Raw genomic sequence first — 22,684 nt, 5'->3', positions numbered from 1 at the left:
TTAGGAAAAACAGCATCCAGCTGCAATGATAAAGGCAGATTTAATCAAAGTGTGGCTGACCACACACAATAACTCAAGCACAAAATTTCCAGTGATGATATTGCCACTTAGCCAATTAATATTTAAAACATTCAACTGCTAAATGGCAATGTATCCTTCAACTCTTTGTAGTTTAAAAGCAATAATATTTACTAAATAAAATGATAATGTTGAACACCAAGTTGCTATCCATAAAAGTGAACCGATCTCAAAACTTGACACACAAAGGACAGCATATTTCACGTGGAACGGTTTCCCTTTAAGGGAATTCTAGTGACCACTAAAAGTTGGCTCCCCCCTCACACTCAATTCCCTAGACGAACAGAGCAGAAAACTAACAGCCAACCCGCCTCCTCCCCCCGCACCTTATTAATTCTCAGAACTAGAACACTTTATCATGTGTACATTGCAAGCCTGATCTGATATTCCAGCACTCGGTTTTTCCTTAGCATATGACTTATACTTCGAGAGGCAAAGATGTTTCCCTTGTGCTCCACACTACACTATCAAAAAATTCACATTTAACACAAGACAAAATTTAGGCTCCAACTTCTGGAGGCTTGAGCTTAATACTAAATCAGTGCACCATTAAACCCAGGGGTGGGCAAAGTTTTTGGCCCGAGGGCCACACTGGGGTGCGAAACTGTATGGAAGGCCAGGTAGAGAAGGCTGTGCCTCCCCAAACAGCCTGTCCCCCACCCCCTCCCACTTCCCGCCTCCTGACTGCAGCCCTCAGAACCCCCGACCCATCCAACCCTCCCTGCTCCTTGTCCCCTGACCGCCCCCTCCTGGGGTCTCCTGTCCCTAACCACGCCCCCGGGACCCCATCCCATATCCAACCCCCCCTGCTCCCTGTCCCCAGACTGCCCCGACCCCTATCCACACCCTCACCCCCTGACTAGCCCCCCGGGATTCCCACGCCCTATCCAACCCCCCCGTTCCCCATCTCCTGACTGCCCCCCCAGAACCTCCACCCCATCCAACCACCCCCTTCTCCCAGTCCCCTAACTCCCCCAACCATGCCGCTCAGAGCAGCAGGAGCTCGCAGCCCTGCCGCCCGGATGGAGCCAGCTGCGCTGCCTGCGCGCCGGCGTGGAAGGGGGGACAGCAGGGGAGGAGCTGGGGGCTAGCCTCCCCAGCCAGGAGCTCAAGGGCTGGCAGGATGGCCCTGTAGGCCGGATGTGGCCTGCCGGCCCTAGTTTGCCCACCTCTAATTAAACCCCTTACTTTTAAAACTTCTAGTAGAGCACCTAATGCTATAGCAGCTAGGCATTTATTTACAGAACAAGTTTAAAAATATACCACATAAAGTCATTCATAATGTATAAGTAAAACCACCACTTTGTCATGAATAAAATCAAGTTAGACAAAAATCATATATCTTATATAGGGTTCCCAGTGCTTATTTTTCCTAAAATTGTATTTATTCTATATAAATGTAAAAGATGCATATTTGGTTTTTTATCAGTTAGAATGAAGAGAGAAATTGAGCTAATATATCTTAGACATTTCCTCCCCGTTTAATACAGAGAACAAGCAGCAGCAAAACTGTATTTCATACCTCTCTCTTTAGCAAGATGTTTGGAGGCATAATCCAATAAAAAAATTTCAAGATAAAGAATTTTATTTTCAGATACTTTGATTTTAAAATCACTTATTCCATGTTGGTATGTGTAACTTAGATTAACAAATATAGATAGTTAAAAAAGTAGGTTTTCAGTAATAAACAACAATTAAAATATGGGGGCAGGAAATGAGGTAAAGACGATCTAAAATACAATGAGGAATTTTGAAATTACAGACATTTAAACTGGTTTTACAGTGTACACTTAAATCGGAACAATATGAAAGGACATACCTGATTTTCTACTTTGCTTTTTTTGGCCACTGACAAGATTTCCTAGAAATAAAAAGAAAATGCTAGCGTAAAATATGCTTTATAGCAACTTGAAAAACTAGTATAGCAACATCTATTTTTGTAAACTCTTTAATCCCAGGATCTGAAAGTGCTTTAAGTGAACCTCAACAAAGTATTATCCTCATTTGCTGATAAAGAAAACATGCATAGATAAATTAAGTACCTTGCTCAAGGTCACACAGATGGGAATACAAAATAAAGTTCACATTTTTACACGCACACACGTTGGGGAGAGAAAAAATGGGTACACCTTCTGGAAGTCTGCTTAAATTCCTCATTTTGTTAACAAAGGTGTGTGTAATTATGCTCAAGAGACGATAATATAAGCTGCAGAAATCACATACCATCACATTTCAGTCAATAACCTCTCTGAAATGGCACATCAATGAATTCTACGTATGTTTAAAATATGCTACAGTACCATAAGACAGCAGTATCTGGAAGCTACATCACAAGTGAATGCTAATGTGTAGAAAATACTTTTCTATTTGCTGCAAATTACATAAAATGCACTCTTACCTCTTTGGACATGACTTCTGAAATGTAATAGGTTTCATCTTCTCTTCCTCTTTTTTTCTTCACAACTACAAGAAAATATCACAGAGCTCTTAAAAGCTCAAAATACTGGTAAGCCACATCAAAAATTAAGAAAACTGAGTACTAAAATATAGACAAAAAGCAAAACCTAACGATAGATAAACCTACCAGATTTCTCCTCTTTTTCATCAGTTAGATTCTGACTCTAGAAAGTGAATATTTAAAAGCGTTATCAACTTAAATATTCTCTAATATCTCTTGGATAGATAAGAGAAAGATATAATCAGCATTGACATGTTTACATAGTTGTAACTATGTTTGACATAATTTTTGAAAATTGTTACTCCCAAACATTGTAAATATGTTTCTAAAAATAGCATCTAGCTATGTTAGAACAAGGTTCAACATAACATGCTCAAAATATACCATCAGGTAGTCGTGAATAAAGTTTGGGCTAAAAACTGTTTTTTCAAAAAGTCAGGCCCACCTTGGAGAATCAAGCCCTTCTAGATACAACTGTTCAAAAAAGGTTTAAGTATGGCTTTGCTTAAGAGGACAGTTGTGTGACATGGACATACATGGAAAAGGCTTTATGATAGTGTATGTACATGCAAAAGTAAAGCCAAAGACTGGAAAAAAAAACTTTTTTTCTACTAACTTATTTTTAACCTTTACCAATCAAGGAAAGGTTACATACAGCCTACTCTGAAACCCATATTGCTGTATCGATTTTAGGGAATTTGTCATGCTGATCCCAGAGAAGCAATTTGTATAAAACAGCCAACACATCTTACCGTTGCCGCTTTTAATAACATTTCTTTCTTTTTTTCTAATTTCTCTTTCCTTTTCTGCTCCTAAAAAACACGAAGTTCTTACTTGTATTGAACAGCTGCAATAAATCTACCCATTATAAAAATACTAATATACACCAAGTACACACAGCTCCATATTAACAATGGAAACTGGGGACTGGTTTTGCTTTCGTAGTCATATATTTTAAAATGGTGCCAAGATGAAAGCTGATAAGTAGCTGAAATTGCTTGGCAGTGGGTAAGTAGAATTATTTTGTACTGCTTTTTGCTGTATATTTTACATAAAACCAATGGCTTAAATGTAATGCCTTCCCTGCAATCTATTTTTGCATGACATGCAGCTGCACTTTCAGTTTTACACATTGCATTGTTCCTAATACAGCAAAAGTGACAATTTAACTGGACTACGGTGTCTTTAAAGGAAGTAGTCTTCTGATTACGTTGAAGAAATTAGGATTTCTAATTAAATACTGTTAAAATTCTCACTTTTCAGTCAGGAATTCTTAGAAACCTCACAGATCTCTTTGGTACATGTAACATGGAGCAATAAATAAAAGCATGGAGTTTTAAAATAGGAACATGTTAAGCAAAATACCCTTTCCGAGTATGCATTTATACAGGTGTAATAACTGCAGATTGCTCTAATCAGATTAAAAAAAAAAAAAAAAAAAGACTGAAGACTCCACTATTTGGGAAAAGACGCCCTTGTAGTCTACCAAAATCAATGCTCTGTCTCACTGCTGACCACATCTATCCCCTTGAATCTCTTCACTGTCTTCCTCTTTCCTTTTATACCAAGTTTAAGCTTATTTCTTAACTTTCAATATTCTGCAAAACTCTTACTTCACCTCTTGCTCCTTGTTCTACCTTACATCTTTGCTCCATCATCATCCTCTCGTGCCTGGTTTCCCACCTTCTTTAATGTGGTCTTTTATTTGAAATATCCTCTCAATTTGTTGTAAAGAGACCTCTCCTCCTCTTCCACATCCCCCCAGACTGATGCCATTAATAAGAATTCTGCTGATTTATTGTTATCACAGACCTTAGTTAGGATATAAACTCTTTGGGGGTGGCTTCAGATTATTTTTAAAATGATATCAATGTTATGCAAAGGACTGTGGCACCCATAGGCTGACACTATATTAGGAACTTAAAAAAAACAACTTGAGAAGGAGCTGTAATACAGATAGGGCTGTAATAGTTCTGGCATTTTTATCTGGGTTTAACTAACAAGGTGACAGACATCAGAAGTTCCCACTGAGGGATTTTTTTTTTTTTTTTTTTTTTTTAAAAGATTCCCTAGTGCAGATTAGGATTTACAGTGCTCTATAATTAAAGAAAAAAAATCAAAATTCTGTCATTTAAACTTAGAACACATTTACCTCCAGTTGCTGCTGTTCCATTTTGGTCAGCAAGAATTTTGAATATATGTTGCTTTTTTCAAGCAAGTGTTGAAGCCTCTTGTAGCGCATTTCACTGGAGTCTCTGTCCCAGGACATGCGAGCCTTGCAAACAAAGAAGGAAAGCAGATCTTTAGCCATTTCAACTTTTACTCTTTAGAAATGAATAAAACCATTCCGTACATCTTGAACAAGATGGCTACAATTGTATTACACATATACAGATCCTTCCCTCCCAATCATCATACACTTGGGCTACATCTACACTACACGCCGCCACCACGCATGCATGCATGCCATATATGTGCAGCTACATGCTGCAGTGAAAAGCAGACTGCAACCACTGTGGCGTGTAGCTACACCTCAGTGAAAGGTTATGGTACAAGAGAGGCAGCAGAGAAGGGCTCTGGCATCAGAGAGTTGCAAGGGCCTTTCCCAGCTGCCTCCCCTGCCAGAGCTTTCTCTGTGGAGAGGAAATGTGCCAGGAAGGGGGGTTGGGGGTGTGTGACAGAGCCTTTCCCTCCTGCCACTATCCCTCCTTTTGGTGGGAGAGCGCTCCAGCAGCAGGGCACTGCTGGAGGCCTTTACCTGTGGCAGGGAAAGGCTCCACAGAGAGGAGCAGCCCAACCCTTTCTCCGCTGTCTCCTGCTAGCAAAGCCTTTCCCTGCTAGGGAAGTCTTTTCTTTCAGAGGGGAAAGGCTCCAGCAGCAGGACACTACATGGCTAAAAATAGCAATGTAGAAGGAAGACAGCTTGGCCGAGTAGAGAGCATGTATGGTATATACTTGCATACATACCCACTGCATTCAGGTGTGTTTTTACTTACCTAAGCCGTGTCTCACTAGCTATACTGCTATTTATACCCATGCAAGGTGAGCTAGGTGGGTATGAACACTACACATCACCAAAAGATGTATCCTTTGAGGGTTTGGACAGACCACACCCTCCCACACAGTTTTCAGTGTGTAATTTCTTAGATTTTAACATGATGCCTTCAAATAGCTTGTCAACATAAGGTTTCTAGACATATACTCAGTAAACAAAACAGCCTTTAAATGATGCCTGCTCTATACTTGCCAAAAAAATCTTAACTTACAGTGTGGACAGAGCCCAAATTAACTTTACCAAGCAGAGCAAGTCAGTCGCACATGCACCTGGAATTATCATCATTAGTGCATTTGATACAGAGTAAAGTTATAGTAAAAAAACATGACATTTGTGAATTACTTTTCTAAACCCAAACAAAAAAGTGGAATAAAGCTTAGCACTAATCAGTCAAAATACTAAACATTTGACAGGAGGGTGAATTAGCATATCTAAAAACCATGTTCACCTGGATAACTCTGCAACTACCTTTGAAAAGCTCTCTAGTGGGGGAGGGAGAGGGGAAAGAAAGGTCTGGGAAATCTTCCAGAACTAAATGGAAGCATGTTAGTAGAATGATGGGGCAATAATCATTATATGGGAACAGATTCATTCATTTCCTCCAGACAGTGTACCTGACCACCCATTACTTTGTGGAAATGCTGATGTACTCTTTGCCCTGATAGGATGAGCCTTGGAGAGGAACTGGATGGATGGATTTACCAAAAAAAAAAAAAAAAAAAAAAAAGGCCACAACAGTCAGGCTATCCATGAAGAAGGGGGTTTGAAGCACAGGAGGGAGAAGCTGTGCCAGGGTGAGGGGACCGATTAAGAGATGTACGGTATTCTTTTAATTTTATTGTTAAACTGAGAATGCCTTATCTATTTTTAGCTTTAAGCCTAGATGTTACGAAAACCCTGTTTCTGCTATTCTACTATAATTTTCTCTCCACCTTTACATAAAATAAATTTGTTAGTCTCTAAGGTGCCACAAGTACTCCTTTCTTTCTCCACCTTTAATAAAATCTTGTTTTTAAACAAGATTTGACTGGTGGACTATTGGCTGGATAATTTCACACAGACTGAACTAAAAAGATGAGAACCTTTCAGCTTCTAACGAGAGGTAAAGAAGAATAAGGGAGTTTTGAGTCTCAATCCCCCATTGAGGGTCTCTTAACAGAGCATGGACAGCGAGGCCTTCTATCAAGGTGTGTCACAATGAACTCTGGGAAGGCTAACACAAGGGAAGAAGCCTAAAGACCAAGGCCTTGTCTACACTACAGAGCTTGTCGACACTGAACAAGAGCTATAATAAAAATTAAAGAGGTAGCTGTGTTAGTCTGTATCCACAAAACAACGAGGAGTCCGGTGGCACCTTAAAGGCTAACAGATTTATTTGGGCATAAGCTTTCGTGGGTTAAAAACCCCAGTTCTTCAGATGCATCTGATATGGATAGGAACAACTTTAGATTGCTTTTGGCATTCACAGAACAGCTGCAGACAGTGAACCGTCGCTTTTAGGCTCCGGAAACAAGCATTGAATGGTGGGATCGTATCCTCATACGAGTCTAGGATGACGAGCAGTGGCTACAGAACTTTCGGATGTGGAAAGGCACCTTCCTGGAACTGTATGCGGAGCTTGCCCCAGCATTGCGGCGTAACAACACCAGAATGAGAGCTGCCCTATTGGTGGAGAAGCACATGGCGATCTCTGTGTGGAAGTTGGAGACTCCAGACTGCTACCTGTCGGTCGTGAAACAATTTGCAGTCGGGAAGTTGAGCGCTGGGGCTGCTTTACTGCAAGTGTGCAGGGCAATTAATCATATCCTGCTACGAAGGACCATAACTCTGGGAAATGTGTGTGAAATAGTGGATGGCTTTGCAGAAATAGTGCGTGAAATAGTGGATGGTTTCCCTAACCGTGGAGGGTTGATAGATGGCACACATATTTCAACTTTGGCACCGGACCACCTTGACACAGTACATCAGTAGGAAGGGGTACTTCTCCATGGTGCCACAGGCGCTTGTAGATCACCGTGGGCATTTCACTGACATCAACACGGGGAGGCCTGGGAAGGCACATGACGCATGCATCTTCAGGAACACCGGCCTGTATAGAAAGCTACAAGCAGGGACTTTCTTTCCAGACCAGAAGATTACAGTGGGGAAGTTGAAATGCCCATAGTGATCCTGAAAGACCTGGCATATCCCTTACAGCCATGGCTCATGAAACCTTACACGGGAAACCTCGACAGCAGTAAGGAGCGGTTCAGCAATAGGCTGAGTAGGTGCTGGATGACAGCTGAATGTGCCTTTGACAGATTAAAGGAGTGCTAGCAATGCCTTTAGGGCAGGTTAGATCTCAATGAGGATAATATTCCCATGGGCATAGCTGTGTGTTGTACGTTGCATAATCTCTTTGATGCTAAGGGTGAAAGGTTTGCTCACGGGTCAAGTGTGGAGGCAGATCTCTTGGCTGATGATTTTGAGCAGCCGGATACCAGGGGCAATTCGAATCAGGGAGGCTTTGAGGCAACACTTTGAAAATGAGAACCAGTAATGTGTATCTTTGTGATTACATGTAGTTTTCCTAGGAAGTAATGATGAAATCTGGGGCCTTACATTCCAGTAAGCAAATGATTAAACTGCCTGTGTATGTATTGGTAGTGCCTGCTATCTGAATTTGTAGGAAACAAATAAAGATGAGTTACCACTCAAAAACTTTGCTTTTATTGCACAAGAAACACCACACACACAGATGCTTGGTAGGTAAGGAGGTACCAGGGAAGGGCAGACTTTCAAAGCTGTGTGTAGGTCCAGTTATCATTTTGAAAGTTGTCCAAAGGGGTGGAGTGAAGGGGAAACTGAGAAGCCCCAGAAAGTGGAAAGGAACCTGTGGGCCGAGCTGAAGGGCACGGAAAAGAGTTCTGCATGTGCTGCAGGGGAAGGCAGGCACGGATCTGCTCAGTCTGTAGCATTATTAAGGATTTCAGTATCTGTGTTTGCGCCTCCATTACTTTAATTATCTGCTCAGTAGCATCCTTAAACTCCCGATTTTCTTTTCTGTCCTGCCTTTCGGCTTCCCTCCACTCCTTGTGTTCCCTTTTCTCTCATTGGAGAAGTGTAGTACCTCCTGGACCATGTCTTCTTTGCTCCATCTTGGGCACTTTCTTATCTGGCGGAGACGCTTGGATGGTGTGCATGGGGTGTTCCACAAGGCCACATCTGCCGAAGCACAAGGAACAATGCACAGAAGCATGATTGTTAAAATTCACACGCAGCATTGAAACATGTCAGTAAAATACACCTCTGGTAACAATCACTTTCTCACTGATCCTTGGAAAGTACGCATCTCGGCAAACAACCAAAGCATGGTGAGTGTTGGCTGGGGAGGCGCTCTACACGGGGAAAAGAGCATTCTGCAAGGGTTGCGTTGCAGCCGAGTAGAGAAAAAATTCTAAAATTCTCCCACTCTTTTGCACAGGTGGGGTTCATTGTAACTGATCTCACTTCTGAGTGTAAGCAGGGAAGCAAAGGCACATCTACTACACACTTGTGGCTTCAGCCCTGGTCCCTATGCTGCTTGCCTGTGTGCTGCTTTGGTCCATGCACAAGTGATTGCCAAATGGCATGGGAAGGTTTCCTACAATGGGGGAAAGAACGATGCAGTTCTGCCAAGGAGCCTTCAGCCGAGGATTGCCAATTACCTCCAGGAAACTTTCTTGGAGATCTCTCTGAAGGATTCCTGTGAGATCTCGGCATGCATCAATACCCTGTTCTGCTGTACTGACTAGCTGCACAGGGGAACGTCCAACACACAGAAACATAGCTAGCCTTGTACATTTCTATACCCTGAACCCACCTCCACACTACACAAACCACAGCCACTTACCAGGCGTCATCTCTTCTGCTTCTTGCTCACCAGAGAGCAACTGCTGAGAATGGCTACACATCTCTGGAGTGCTGAACAATTCCTGGATGCCCACCCTACCAGGAGCTCCACAACGTCATCTAACTCCACCTCTTCATCAATGACTTCGTCCTCCGGGTTAGGTCCTCTTTCCACCACCTCCAGGCCCGCCAAAGTATCCATGGGGCTCTTGGTGGTGGGGTCACAACCGAGGATACCGTCCAGCTCCTTGTAGAACTGGCAGGTCTTAGGTGCAGCACCGGAGTGATGGTTTGCTTCCCTCACCTTATGGTACACCTGCCTCAGATCCTTTATCTTCGCTCTGCAGTGCGGCATGTCCCGATCATAGCCCTTTTTGCATAAGCCTTGAGAAATCTGCCTGTAGGTATCAAAATTCCTACAGCTCAAGCGCAGCTGGGACTGCACAACCTCCTCTTCAATATACTGATACAGTTCCAGCAGCTCCATAGTGGTCCAAGCGGGAGAGCGTTTGCTGTGATAACCTGCCATGGTCACCTGAGAAGATGCGATGAAACCCCTCCATGCCAAGCCAATGGGAAATGGAATTTCAAAAATTCCTGGGGCTTGTAAGGGGGAGGGGTTGTTTACCTAGCTGCAGGGCAGTGGAGTTCAAACTGCTGACCAGAGCGGTAGGGTGGGCATTGTGGGACACCTTCCTGAGCTCAATTAAAGTGATAAAAATCAAGCATGGTGTTTACACTGGCACTTTGCCGGCAAAAATTTTGTGCCAAAAGCCTTATGTCTCTTGTTGGGGTGGTATTATTTTGTCACCAAAGCAAGACATTTTTGCTGCCAAAAGTTGCATCGCAGTGTGTACGCATTCACTGTTTTGTCAACAAAAGCTGCCTTTTAAATGCCATGCAACATTTAAAACCTTTGACTCACTCAGTTTGTCCAGAATAGGCTCTCATTTTGTCCACCTATTCAGTCTCCCTCTGCCCAGCAGGATTTTTCAATCAGGTTCCTTATTACAGAATGTTTCCCCTATCTTTTCATCAGACTTTGTATTCTCGCAGTTTTGCAAAGCAGCATTTTGCCTCCAGCACACACAGTAGAAAAGTGGCTCCTCTGTTGAACTGCTGTGCAAATCACCTAGCAGGGGGTGCAAAGTAGTGACAAAAAGAAAAAATGAGGCCTTCTTCAACATGCAGTTTCTAGCAGGACTCCATGCTGCTAATGGTCCTCCCCTGCCTGAAAGATACTGGAGATGGTAGGAGAAGGAGGAAGGCATACAAGAAAATAAAGTGTTGCCAATGCTAGAAAGGAACTTTGTAGATTGAGAAGAACTGTAGGGGGCTGCTAAAAATAAATCAGTCTTATTACATTCTAGCAATATTATAATAATGGTTGGGAAGGCACTTGAACTATAAGCCCCTTTTTCACTGTTACTCTTTGGATTGAAATCTCATTATTACTCCACAGCAGAAATTTCTCTCTTCTAACGTGAGAGTTTGAAGAAAATCCATTCAGTTATCTGAGTTATCAGAGCAAGAGATCTCCGTTTTTATAAGTTAAGAAATTTGATTTATACTGAAGCGCTGGTCAGATAAAGCAGGTTTGAATTTAAAATGTCAAACCCATCATAGCTGGAATCCTTGTTAACGAATGTGTGCGCTTTGCTAATTTTTGCAAAATGCTTACGCAATAAAAAAAGTTAATGAGCAAAACTGGCATATTGTTATTTTCTTCACAGACTCATTACCAAAAAGTCTGTAAATATATGCATGCTCTCAAAGTCTTTGCACCTAATGTCCACTGTGGTAATTCATTCTTTCTTTGCCTTGAAAGTGGTATCAGAAAGGATGCCAGATGTGTTAGGCCCTGAATGTTTCCAATTTCAAAGCTTACATAAACTGTAAGATACAGTAAAAAATTGGTACAGAGTTCTGGTATTCACTAAATTTGAACTGATTGGGCATTATTAAACAAAAATTTCCATGAAGCTGAACATAAGATCACATTCAAACACAATGTGAAAAATAAGGGAGAATTCAGTACAGAAGATTGTAAGAAATGAGGAAATACAAGACTATAGTTAAAGTTTTAATTTTTGCTTTAACTCATTTCCTCCAGAAACTCCGCAACATTAAAAACCTCCCTCAGAACACCATCCTTGCCACCATGGATGTCACTTCCCCATACACCAACATCCCACCCAATGACAGCATCACTGTCTGCCTCAAACATCTACAAGACTACATCTACGCTGCAGCCTATGTCGGAAAACTTATATTGCTCAGGGATGTGAATATTCCACCCCCATCTGCAATGTAAGTTACACAAACATAAGTGTTCATGTGCACACCGTCACATGGCTTATGCAGCTCACAGAGGTGGTTTTTTTATGCTGATGGTAGAGCTCTCTCCCATCGGCAGAGAGCGTCTTCACCAGGTGCATTACAGTGATGCAGCGTACTGGTACAGCTCCGCCCCGGCAGCGATGTATAGACATACCCCAAACATCACCAACACCCAGATATCTACCCCAAACATCACCAAACTCATCCATTTCATACTCATCCATACCAATTTTATATTCAAACACTTTGTCCAAACCATGGGAACAGCCATGGGTACTAGGATGGCTCCCCAGAATGCCAACCTTTTCACTGACCACCCAGAGAAAGAATTTCTGGACAAATGCACCACAAAACCAATTATATATCTGAGGTACATCAATATTTTCATTCTCTGGACAGACAACCAAAACTCCCTCATAGATTTCTACCACATCATCCTACCATCATCCATCCATTTAAACTCTAGAGCACTGCCACAGTAGCATCAACTTCCTGGATACCACGATCAGCTCCAACAATGGAATCCTACAGATAGCTATATACAAGAAACCCATAGATCACCACACCTACCTTCACAGATGCAGTAACCACCCCAAACACACCAAAAAAAATCTTATTTACAGCCAGGCACTCAGATTCCACATAATGTGCTCTGACGAGAACGTCCAGGATATACACCTTACAGCAGGGGTTCTCAAACTGGGGGTTGGGCCTCTGATGGGGTCACGAGCTGTCAGCCTCCACCCCAAACCCCACTTTGCCTCCAACATTTATAATGGTGTTAAATATATAAAAAAGTGTTTTTAATTTATAAGGGGGTTGGGGGGTGTCGCACTCCCCTATGTGAAAGGGGTCACAAGTACAAAAGCTTGAAAACCACTGCCTTAACGCATTCAAAACCACTGTCATCAAACAAGGACACTCCGCAGAGAAGTAGATTGCATCATGGAATGGGCCACTGATTTACCCCCTAGAGAACCTACTTCAATACAGAAATAAAATTCCCTCCAACCGCACACCCCTAGTTGACACTTACCCCATATGGGTTCCATTGTGGGCTGGTATCATTAAACAATTACAATCCATACTTGATGAGGACCACATCCTGAAAGAAATCTTTCCTGAACCTTCTCTTCTGGCCTTCAAACAAACCCCAGCCTCTCCAAGCTCATCATCAGAAGCAAGCTCCCCTCAGATCAGGACAAATCAACTCAGAGAGGCACCGGACTCTGCCAGAACAACAGACAAAACCCGTATACAGATCTCTATTGCTACAATGATCTACCCCATCCCCCACAACACACCTTTCAAGATCCATAAGCCCTACACGTCCATCACAACATACAATGTACCTCATCCGGTGCACTAAATGCCCCAACAACAACTATGTGGCTGAAACCAGATAATCACTATGCTCTCAAATGAACACTCATAGCAAAACGATAAGACAAAAACACCACATCACCTGGTGGCAAATGCTTTTCACAAAATGTTAACTCCATATCTGACCTCTCAGTCCTCATTCTCCAAGGAAATCTGCACAACACTTTCAAAAGACAGGCCTGGGAGCTTAAATTCATAACTTTGCTAGACATTAAAAATCAGGGACTGAACAGACCAGTGGTTCTCAACCTTTCCAGACAATGGTACCCCTTTCAGGAATCTGATTTGTCTTGAGTACCCCCAGGAATGAAATCAGGAAGGCTAAATCACACCCAGAGTTGCAGCTAGCGAGAGATGTTAAGAGTAACAAGAAGGGTTTCTTCAGGTATGTTGGCAACAAGAAGAAAGTCAAGGAAAGTGTGGGCCCCTTACTGAATGAGGGAGGCAACTTAGTGACAGAGGATGTGGAAAAAGCTAATCTACTCAATGCTTTTTTTTGCCTCTGTCTTCACAAACAAGGTCAGCTCCCAGACTACTGCACTGGGCAGCACAGCATGGGGAGGAGGTGGCCAGCCCTCTGTGGAGAATGAAGTGGTTCGGAACTATTTAGAAAAACTGGACGTGCACAAGTCCACGGGGCCGGATGCGTTGCATCCGAGAGTGCTAAAGGAACGGGCAGATGTGATTGCAGAGCCATTGGCCATTATCTTTGAAAACTCATGGCGATCGGGGAAAGTCCCAGAAGACTGGAAAAAGGCTAATGTAGTGCCAATCTTTAAAAAAGGGAAGAAGGAGGATCTGGGGAACTACAGGCCAGTCAGCCTCACCTCAGTCCCTGGAAAAATCATGGAGCAGGTCCTCAAGGAATCAATTCTGAAGCACTTAGAGGAGAGGAAAGTGATCAGGAACAGTCAGCATGGATTCACCAAGGGCAAGTCATGCCTGACTAATCTAATTGCCTTCTATGATGAGATAAATGGTTCTGTGGATGAAGGGACAGCAGTGGACGTGTTATTCCTTGACTTTAGCAAAGCTTTTGACACGGTCTCCCACAGTATTCTTGCCAGCAAGTTAAAGAAGTATGGGCTGGATGAATGCACTATAAGGTGGATAGAAAGCTGGCTAGATTGTCGGGCTCAACGGGTAGTGATCAATGGCTCCATGTCTAGTTGGCAGCCGGTATCTAGCGGAGTCCCCCAAGGGTCGGTCCTGGGGCCGGTTTTGTTCAATATCTTCATTAATGATCTGGAGGATGGTGTGGATTGCACCCTCAGCAAGTTTGCGGATGACACTAAACTGGGAGGAGTGGTAGATACGCTGGAGGGTAGGGATAGGATACAGAGGGACCTAGACAAATTGGAGGATTGGGCCAAAAGAAATCTGATGAGGTTCAACAAGGACAAGTGCAGAGTCCTGCACTTAGGACGGAAGAATCCAATGCACCGTTATAGACTAGGGACCGAATGGCTTGGCAGCAGTTCTGCAGAAAAGGACCTAGGGGTTACAGTGGACGAGAAGCTGGATATGAGTCAACAGTGTGCCCTTGTTGCCAAGAAGGCCAATGGCATTTTGGGGTGTATAAGTAGGGGCATTGCCAGTAGATCGAGGGACGTGATCGTTCCTCTCTATTCGACATTGGTGAGGCCTCATCTGGAGTACTGTGTCCGGTTTTGGGCCCCACACTACAAGAAGGATGTGGAGAAATTGGAGAGTCCAGCGAAGGGCAACAAAAATGATTAGGGGTCTGGAACACATGACTTCTGAGGAGAGGCTGAGGGAACTGGGATTGTTTAGTCTACGGAAGAGAAGAATGAGGGGGGATTTGATAGCTGCCTTTAACTACCTGAAAGATGGATCCAAAGAGGATGGATCTAGACTATTCTCAGTGATAGCAGATGACAGGACAAGGAGTAATGGTCTCAAGTTGCAGTGGGGGAGATTTAGGTTGGATATTAGGAAAAACTTTTTCACTAGGAGGGTGGTGAAACACTGGAATGCGTTACCTAGGGAGGTGGTGGAATCTCCTTCCCTAGAAGTTTTTACGGTCAGGCTTGACAAAGCCCTGGCTGGGATGATTTAGTTGGGGATTGGTCCTGCTTTGAGCAGGGGGTTGGACTAGATGACCTCCAGAGGTCCCTTCCAACTCTGATATTCTATGATTTTATTCCATGATTCTATGAATAGAAGTATTGTACTTACATTTCACTGTGATACTGAGCCTGTTTTTCACTTGTAAGCCTTGTCTTAAGCCCAAGCCCTGCCGTCTGGGTTTGAAGTATGTAAGTTAGCTTTGCATGGGTCCCCAGGCAATTGCTCTGCTTGCCACCTCCTAATGCAGCCATGCATTTGCAACCCGCCTAAACCAATCCCGTGACCACCCTCGGGGCTGCAAGCCCCAGATTGAGAAACACTGATCTAGATGAGCTGAGTACCCTCTGGAAGACTTCTGCCTACCCCTGGTTGAGAACAACTGGAACAGACACACTGGATTTATAGCTTATTACAACAATCTATAACCCACTAATGACCCCACCACCACCAAGCTGCCTTGTTTTCCCTCCCATCCTTTTAGGACTGAAGGAGTGTTAACGGGCCACTTCACCTTGAATGGTCCCTTGAAATATGTATTAACTACTTATGCTAAACCATCTGTTCCATTTTGAATTTAACCGTGACACTCCAGGTAGTTTCCTGAACCTGAACAGCTCTGTTGTAAGCTCAAAAGCTTGTCTCTCTCACCAAAGAAACTGGTCCCCAAAAAAGTATTACTTCATCCATCTTGTCTCTCAAAAAAATCGTAACATTCTGATCATCCCATTTCACCCCCACTTTAAGTGTAACATAATTTTTGGAGACATTCTCAGAAACTGCTAAATTTAGAGATGACTACTGCTTACCATAAGTATTAATTTTTAGCTATGGTTATTATTAACTGGAGGCTATAATTACATGATGTATAAAATACTAGTTTCTAGCCATAGCAGTTTAAAATACTCAAGCTTAAAGGGATACTGTCAAACTGAAATGCAGTCAATGAAAAAATGATTTTAAAGTAGTTTCAGGTACTAGTCCAGGCAATTTTTGTGGTGCTATATTCATGTTTCCATTTAAAAAAAAGCTTATTCTTCCCTGCTGCTGTAGAAAAACCCCATACACAAATAATAGAAGATGACTAGTTTCAGAGTAACAGCCGTGTTAGTCTGTATTCGCAAAAAGAAAAGGAGTACTTGTGGCACCTTAGAGACTAACCAATTTATTTGAGCATAATGGGAGATTCAAACTGTTGTGAACTGCCTACCAATTCACTATAAAGCTACTGCCCTTTTCCAAATTATTTTTTAAAGTATAACATTCAGTACTTTTAGGCCCAAGAAATGACACAGATAAATGGTGACAGCTATATTGGATTTTAAGTTCTAAAGCTTTTATCAAGCTTGTGTTATTAGTAACATAGTTTAAAAAAAAACAAATTTATTTAACAAAGTTGTAAGCTGAGTGTCCCTTAAAAATCCATTGTTGATAAGGTAAAAAAATGTTAATAATGCTGTCCTTTGACCATAACAAAATATTAACTCTCACAGCTTCTGAGAAACAGATTTCGCTTGAAGTGCACTCTGTTGAACCATTTCCACTCTGGAAAGCATAGCTGTAGATAATTAAGCGCATGCCTATCCCAACTTTACAAGTGCCAACAAATCAGGTCCAAGTATGCAATGATTCAGTTAAGTGAACACAAAAAATCTGCACCCACAGGCAGAAAGTAATACATAATTTTTGGCTTTGCTGGTGACAGATAGGTAGAGGTGGCAGAAATATTTTAACTTTGATTACACCCTTCAATTTACCTTTTCCAGCATTTGCCTCTCCTTCTCCATCCCTGCTGCCTCCAGCTGCTCCTCCTCTTCCAGCATGGATGGTGTAATCACGGCTGCTTCTGCTTGTTCACCCATCTCTGCCCCCAGGTGCCCTACAATACCATGAACACCATAAATAAGCCCAAAGTTCGCCAGCCTGGCTGCAGTGAGGACAGTAGCAGATGCTCCTTTCTGCACAATACCGCAGTAAGCATCACTGGCTCAGCAATCAAGTGGCATGTGCCATACAAATGGGCACAACAGTCTCAGGCTTGTTCTCATTGGAGCTCAGTGGCAATTCTCTGACCCTGTACATGAAATGTTGAGATACATTGTGGAGAAGGTTCCCCTCTAACCACTGCAATTACCACTATCAACCCCATCCAGACCCTTTGCAGCAGTTCCCTTCCCTCACTGTCCAATCTCCTGCACCTGTATCCACACTTCTCAGCCCAATACCCACACCTCCGAACCCTTTGACACATACACCCGCCTGCCTCCTCCCTCCTCTCTACGCTTCGCACGTACTCCCTCAACCCATGTGCCCTCTTTTCCTCCTCCAGCCCCCGGCACTGCGCCCCCTCCAGCGCCCCGCCCTCCTCCCTTCCTTCCCCCCTCCAGCCCCCGGCGCTCCCCCCCGCCCCGCCCTCTCCCCTTCCCCCCAGCACTCCCCCCCACCCCGCCCTCTCCTTCCCTCCAACCCCCGGCACTCCCCCCTTGCCCCCGGCACTCCCCCCGCCCCGCCCTCTCCCCTTCCCTCCAGCCCCCGGCACCCAGCTCCCTCCAGACCTAAACACACACAGTAAAACCTCCCCTCCAGCCCCAGGCACATCCCCGCCGCTCTGTCCCCTTCCCACTCCGAATCCAGCACGCCTGGGAAGAGACCGACGCTCACCGCCGCTGCTCGGGGTGTTGCGGGCCGGCATGGCTGGCTCGCGCGAAAGCTCCGGAGGCCGCTCCACTCACACAAACTCACGCGCCAAGCTTCCTACCGCGCGCCACGAGAGCTATGAGTGTCGCGAGACCCACCCAGCCACCAAAACCGCGCGCTACCCAAGGACCGCGAGACGGGTGTTATCGCGATACCATCCTGGTTCCCGCTAAGGAGTCAAGTCACGCACGATTACCCGCCTGTCTTCGAGCAAGTGAGGTTCAACATCCAGGCACTGAACGCGGAAGGGGTAGCTCTGCCCAGGCGCCCCCGCCAACCCCTCTCCCGTCATCACCCCACAGGGGCGGCCAGGTCCAACGCTCCATTAACCCCTTCTGTGACATCATTCCCACCGCCTGCCGGGTCCTCCGCCCTATTAACACCTTCCGCACCGTCACCCCCACCGCCTGCCGGGTCCTCTGCCCCATTAACCCCTTCCGCACCGTCACCCCCACCGCCTGCCTTGTCCTCCCCCCCATTAACCCCTTCCGCACCGTCACCCCCATCGCCTGCCGGGACCTCTGCCCCATTAACCCCTTTCGCACCGTCACCCCCACCGCCTGTCGGGACCTCCGCCCCATTAACCCCTTCCGCACCGTCAGCCCCACCGCCTGCCTTGTCCTCCCCCCCATTAACCCCTTCCGCACCGTCAGCCCCACCGCCTGCCGGGTCCTCCGCCCCATTAACCCCTTCCGCACCGTCACCCCCACCGCCTGCCTTGTCCTCCCCCCCATTAACCCCTTCCGCACCGTCAGCCCCACCGCCTGCCGGGTCCTCCGCCCCATTAACCCCTTCCGCACCGTCACCCCCACCGCCTGCCGGGTCCTTCGCCCCATTAACCCCTTCCGCACCGTCAGCCCCACCGCCTGCCGGGTCCTCCGCCCCATTAACCCCTTCCGCACCGTCACCCCCACCGCCTGCCGGGTCCTTCGCCCCATTAACCCCTTCCGCACCGTCACCCCCACCGCCTGCCGGGACCTCCGCCCCATTAACCCCTTCCGCACCGTCACCCCCATCGCCTGCCGGGACCTCCGCCCCATTAACCCCTTTCGCACCGTCACCCCCACCGCCTGTCGGGACCTCCGCCCCATTAACCCCTTCCGCACCGTCACCCCCACCGCCTGCCTCGTCCTCCCCCCATTAACCCCTTCCGCACCGTCACCCCCACCGCCTGCCGGGTCCTCCGCCCCATTAACCCCTTCCGCACCGTCAGCCACACCGCCTGCCGGGACCTCCCCCCCATTAACCCCTTCCGCACCGTCACCCCCATCGCCTGCCGGGTCCTCCGCCCCACTAACCCCTTCCGCACCGTCACCCCCATCGCCTGCCGGGACCTCTGCCCCATTAACCCCTTTCGCACCGTCACCCCCACCGCCTGCCTCGTCCTCCCCCCATTAACCCCTTCCGCACCGTCACCCCCACCGCCTGCCGGGTCCTCCGCCCCATTAACCCCTTCCGCACCGTCAGCCACACCGCCTGCCGGGTCCTCCGCCCCATTAACCCCTTCCGCACCGTCACCCCCACCGCCTGCCTTGTCCTCCGCCCCACTAACCCCTTCCGCACCGTCACCCCCATCGCCTGCCGGGACCTCCCCCCCATTAACCCCTTTCGCACCGTCACCCCCACCGTCTGCCGGGACCTCCGCCCCATTAACCCCTTCCACACCGTCACCCCCACTGCCTGCCTCGTCCTCCCCCCCATTAACCCCTTTCACACCGTCACCCCCACTGCCTGCCGGGTCCTCCGCCCCATTAACCCCTTCCGCACCGTCAGCCCCACCGCCTGCCAGGTCCTCCGCCCCATTAACCCCTCCTGCACCGTCACCCCCACCGCCTGCCTCGTCCTCCCCCCCATTAACCCCTTCCGCACCGTCACCCCCACCGCCTGCCTCGTCCTCCCCCCCATTAACCCCTTCCGCACCGTCACTGCCTGCCGGGTTCTCCGCCCCATTAACCCCTTCCGCACTGTCAGCCCCACCGCCTGCCGGGTCCTCCGCCCCATTAACCCCTTCCGCACCGTCTCCCCCACCGCCTGCCGGGTCCTCCGCCCGATTAACCCCTTCCGCACCGTCACCCCCACCGCCTGCCGGGACCTCCGCCCCATTAACCCCTTCCGCACCGTCAGCCCCACCGCCTGCCGGGACCTCCGCCCCATTAACCCCTTTCGCACCGTCACCCCCACCGCCTGCCTCGTCCTCCCCCCCATTAACCCCTTTCGCACCGTCACCCCCACCGCCTGCCCGGTCCTCCGCCCCATTAACCCCTTCCGCACCGTCACCCCCACCGCCTGCCGGGTCCTTCGCCCCATTAACCCCTTCTGCACCGTCACCCCCACTGCCTGCCGGGTCCGCCACCCCATTAACCCCTTCCACACCATCACCCTCCACCGCCTGCCGGGACCTCCGCCCCATTAACCCCTTCCGCACCGTCACCCCCACCGCCTGCCGGGTCCCATTAACCCCCTCCACACACACACCCTGCCTTTCAGGGCCACCACCCCATTAACCCCTTCCACACCACCACCTGTTGGGGCCTTCACCCCATTAACTACTTCCAAGACATCATTCCCCACACTGCCCACCGGGGCCCATGCCCTATTGACCCCTTTAGCACTACCCCCCGCCACTGCCCGCTAGGACCAGTGCCCCATTAATCCCTTCTACAACATCTTCCTCCCCACCCCCTTCACTGCCAGCTGGGGGCATTGCCCCATTAATCCCTTCCACACCACCACTGCCTGCTGGGCCCACCATAAGAACGGCCAGACTGGGTCAGACCAAATGTCCATCTATTCCAGTATCCTGTTTTCCAACATTGGCTAATGCCAGGTGCCCCAGAGGGAATGAACAGGTAATCATCAAGTGATCCATCCCCTGTCACCCATTCCCAGCCTCTGGCAAACAGAGGCTAGGGCCACCATCCCTATCTATCCTGGCTAATAGCCATTGATGAACTTGATGAACCACTGATGCACCACGAATTTATCTAGTTCTTTTGAACCCTGTTATAGTCCTGGCCTTCACAACATCCTCTGGCAAGGAGTTCCACAGGTTGATTATGCGTTGTATGAAAAATAACTTCCTTTTGTTTGTTATAAACCTGCTACCTATTAATTTCATTTGCTGATCCCTAGTTCTTGCATTATGAGAAGGAGTAAATAACACTTCCTTATTTATTTTCTCCACACCAGTCAAGATTTTATAGACCTCTATCATATCCCCCCTTCGTCATCTCTTTTCCAAACTGAAAAGTCCCATCTTTTCCAAGCTGAAAAGTCCCAGTCTTATTAATCTCTCTTCATATGAAAGCCATTCCATATAAGGAGAGATATTTGTTGCCCTTTTCTGTATATTTTCCAATTCCAATATATATTTTTGTGATGGGGCTGTTGGATCATATTAAAGAAGTTCTGTATTAAAATCACAAATGAGTTTGATTCCCCATAGTTTAAATTCCAGGGTATTACTAATTAAGAGGTCTCTTGGTTTTTGGTACTGTTTCTCTCCCTCTGTGTGTGAAACTTGCAAGCTGCTAATTGTGTTAGTACATTCTAAGACAGAGTCTGTTCTCAAAGCAATTCACAGAGACTCAAAGCAATACTCTAACAACAGAAACAGCACCCAGAGACTCCCCGCCCTTTTGTTGTATTAACAATTGTGATTAAAATAGAGATAGAGGATGTATGTGGATGGATGCTTGGTGTGGATAATAACTGAATGATCAGGGAGGTGCCAGCCTAAGAATCCAGTGTCCATCGGCTGAAGAAGGCGTCAAGTGGAAATAACCAGAGGACCCCCAGAGGGCAGACTGGAATCCACCCAACAGCCTCAAGAATGGGAGAACCAAAGAACAAGATAACATCTTGGAGCCGTCAGGAATGTGCCATCTGCTGATTGATTCAGCAACAGCATGATGCAGCAATTCCCATAGACTGGCATAGGAAGAAATTCCTTTAAAAATAGACTCTAAAAAGTGAGAACTTTGGAGTCTGATTCTGCAAACCAACTTCCAGGAGCATCAGATGAGCATCTGACAAGGCCCTGCTCCCTCCTCATGTCCAGGCCACCTGGTCAGTGGCTTGGCATGAGCAACTCTAAGGCTGGTAACTATGATAACAACTTTGCAGAACCTGTGTGTGTGTGTGTGTGTGTGTATGAGTGAATGTGTGAATAAATATGAGATTGAATAATGGTAATGATGCTTCTCAGTTATTACCTGTAAATAAAACTTAAAGCTTAACACAGCAGGAAAAACATTATAAACTTGGTCTGCTGTATAAGAAGGAAAACTCAGGGATTTAATGACTAAACAGTGGGATAATTTCCCCGTAACCCTTAAAAGATAAAAGCCATTGAAACCTGGCCTGCCTATAGAACAAAAACAGGAAAATGTGGGGGCAATTCCTCTGTTTTGCCTGCAATCAGCAAGGGTATTTGTAAAAGAAATATTTTAAGCAATAATCTGCCACCCCAAAAGGGGTAGAAACATGTTCTTTTTGTCTTTCAGAAAATCAGGAAAAGCTGATGCCAGCTGAAAAGAACCCAATACCATGAATCTACTGTCACAATAGAAATTGTGTTTTGTGTTCTATGTTTTGTCTTGTGTTTTGTCTTGTTGCTGGCACTGTTGTGTGTTTAAAAAAAAAAAATACTGAAGACCTGCAGGAACTTAAAAATAAATTAAGCTTTCTGTCCCAACTACAGGACAGCCTGATAC

The 22,684-nt window shown here is 46.2% G+C and overlaps 1 protein-coding gene across 7 annotated transcripts in view; it reads right to left on the bottom strand.

Annotated features, from left to right (window-relative positions):
* Positions 1-18,186, bottom strand: part of HELLS (helicase, lymphoid specific) — a 44,360-nt gene extending 26,174 nt beyond the window's left edge. For 2 of the 7 annotated variants that reach the window (XR_005226069.2, XR_005226070.2), the window contains exons 1-7: positions 17,934-18,044; positions 17,030-17,151; positions 4,689-4,811; positions 3,289-3,348; positions 2,663-2,699; positions 2,477-2,541; positions 1,898-1,939 (exon numbers count right to left, since the gene is read on the bottom strand). Coding sequence is in view for 5 of the 7 variants with exons in the window: in XM_027821739.3 (XP_027677540.1) it covers positions 1,898-1,939; positions 2,477-2,541; positions 2,663-2,699; positions 3,289-3,348; positions 4,689-4,811; positions 17,030-17,151; positions 17,934-17,964 (480 nt within the window). In the remaining 2 variants the exon portion in view is untranslated. Of the gene's footprint in view, positions 1-1,897; positions 1,940-2,476; positions 2,542-2,662; positions 2,700-3,288; positions 3,349-4,688; positions 4,812-17,029; positions 17,152-17,933 lie in introns of all 7 variants that reach the window. The other 5 variants (XM_043551078.1, XM_027821739.3, XM_043551077.1 and 2 more) reach the window with 5 other exon arrangements.
* Between the last annotated feature and the right edge of the window lie 4,498 nt (positions 18,187-22,684).

This window comes from Chelonia mydas, chromosome 7, assembly GCF_015237465.2.
Source record: "Chelonia mydas isolate rCheMyd1 chromosome 7, rCheMyd1.pri.v2, whole genome shotgun sequence".
NCBI lineage: Eukaryota > Metazoa > Chordata > Testudines > Cheloniidae > Chelonia > Chelonia mydas.
Note: the sequence above shows the minus strand (reverse complement) of the source record. Positions and strands in the feature narration are given on the sequence as shown.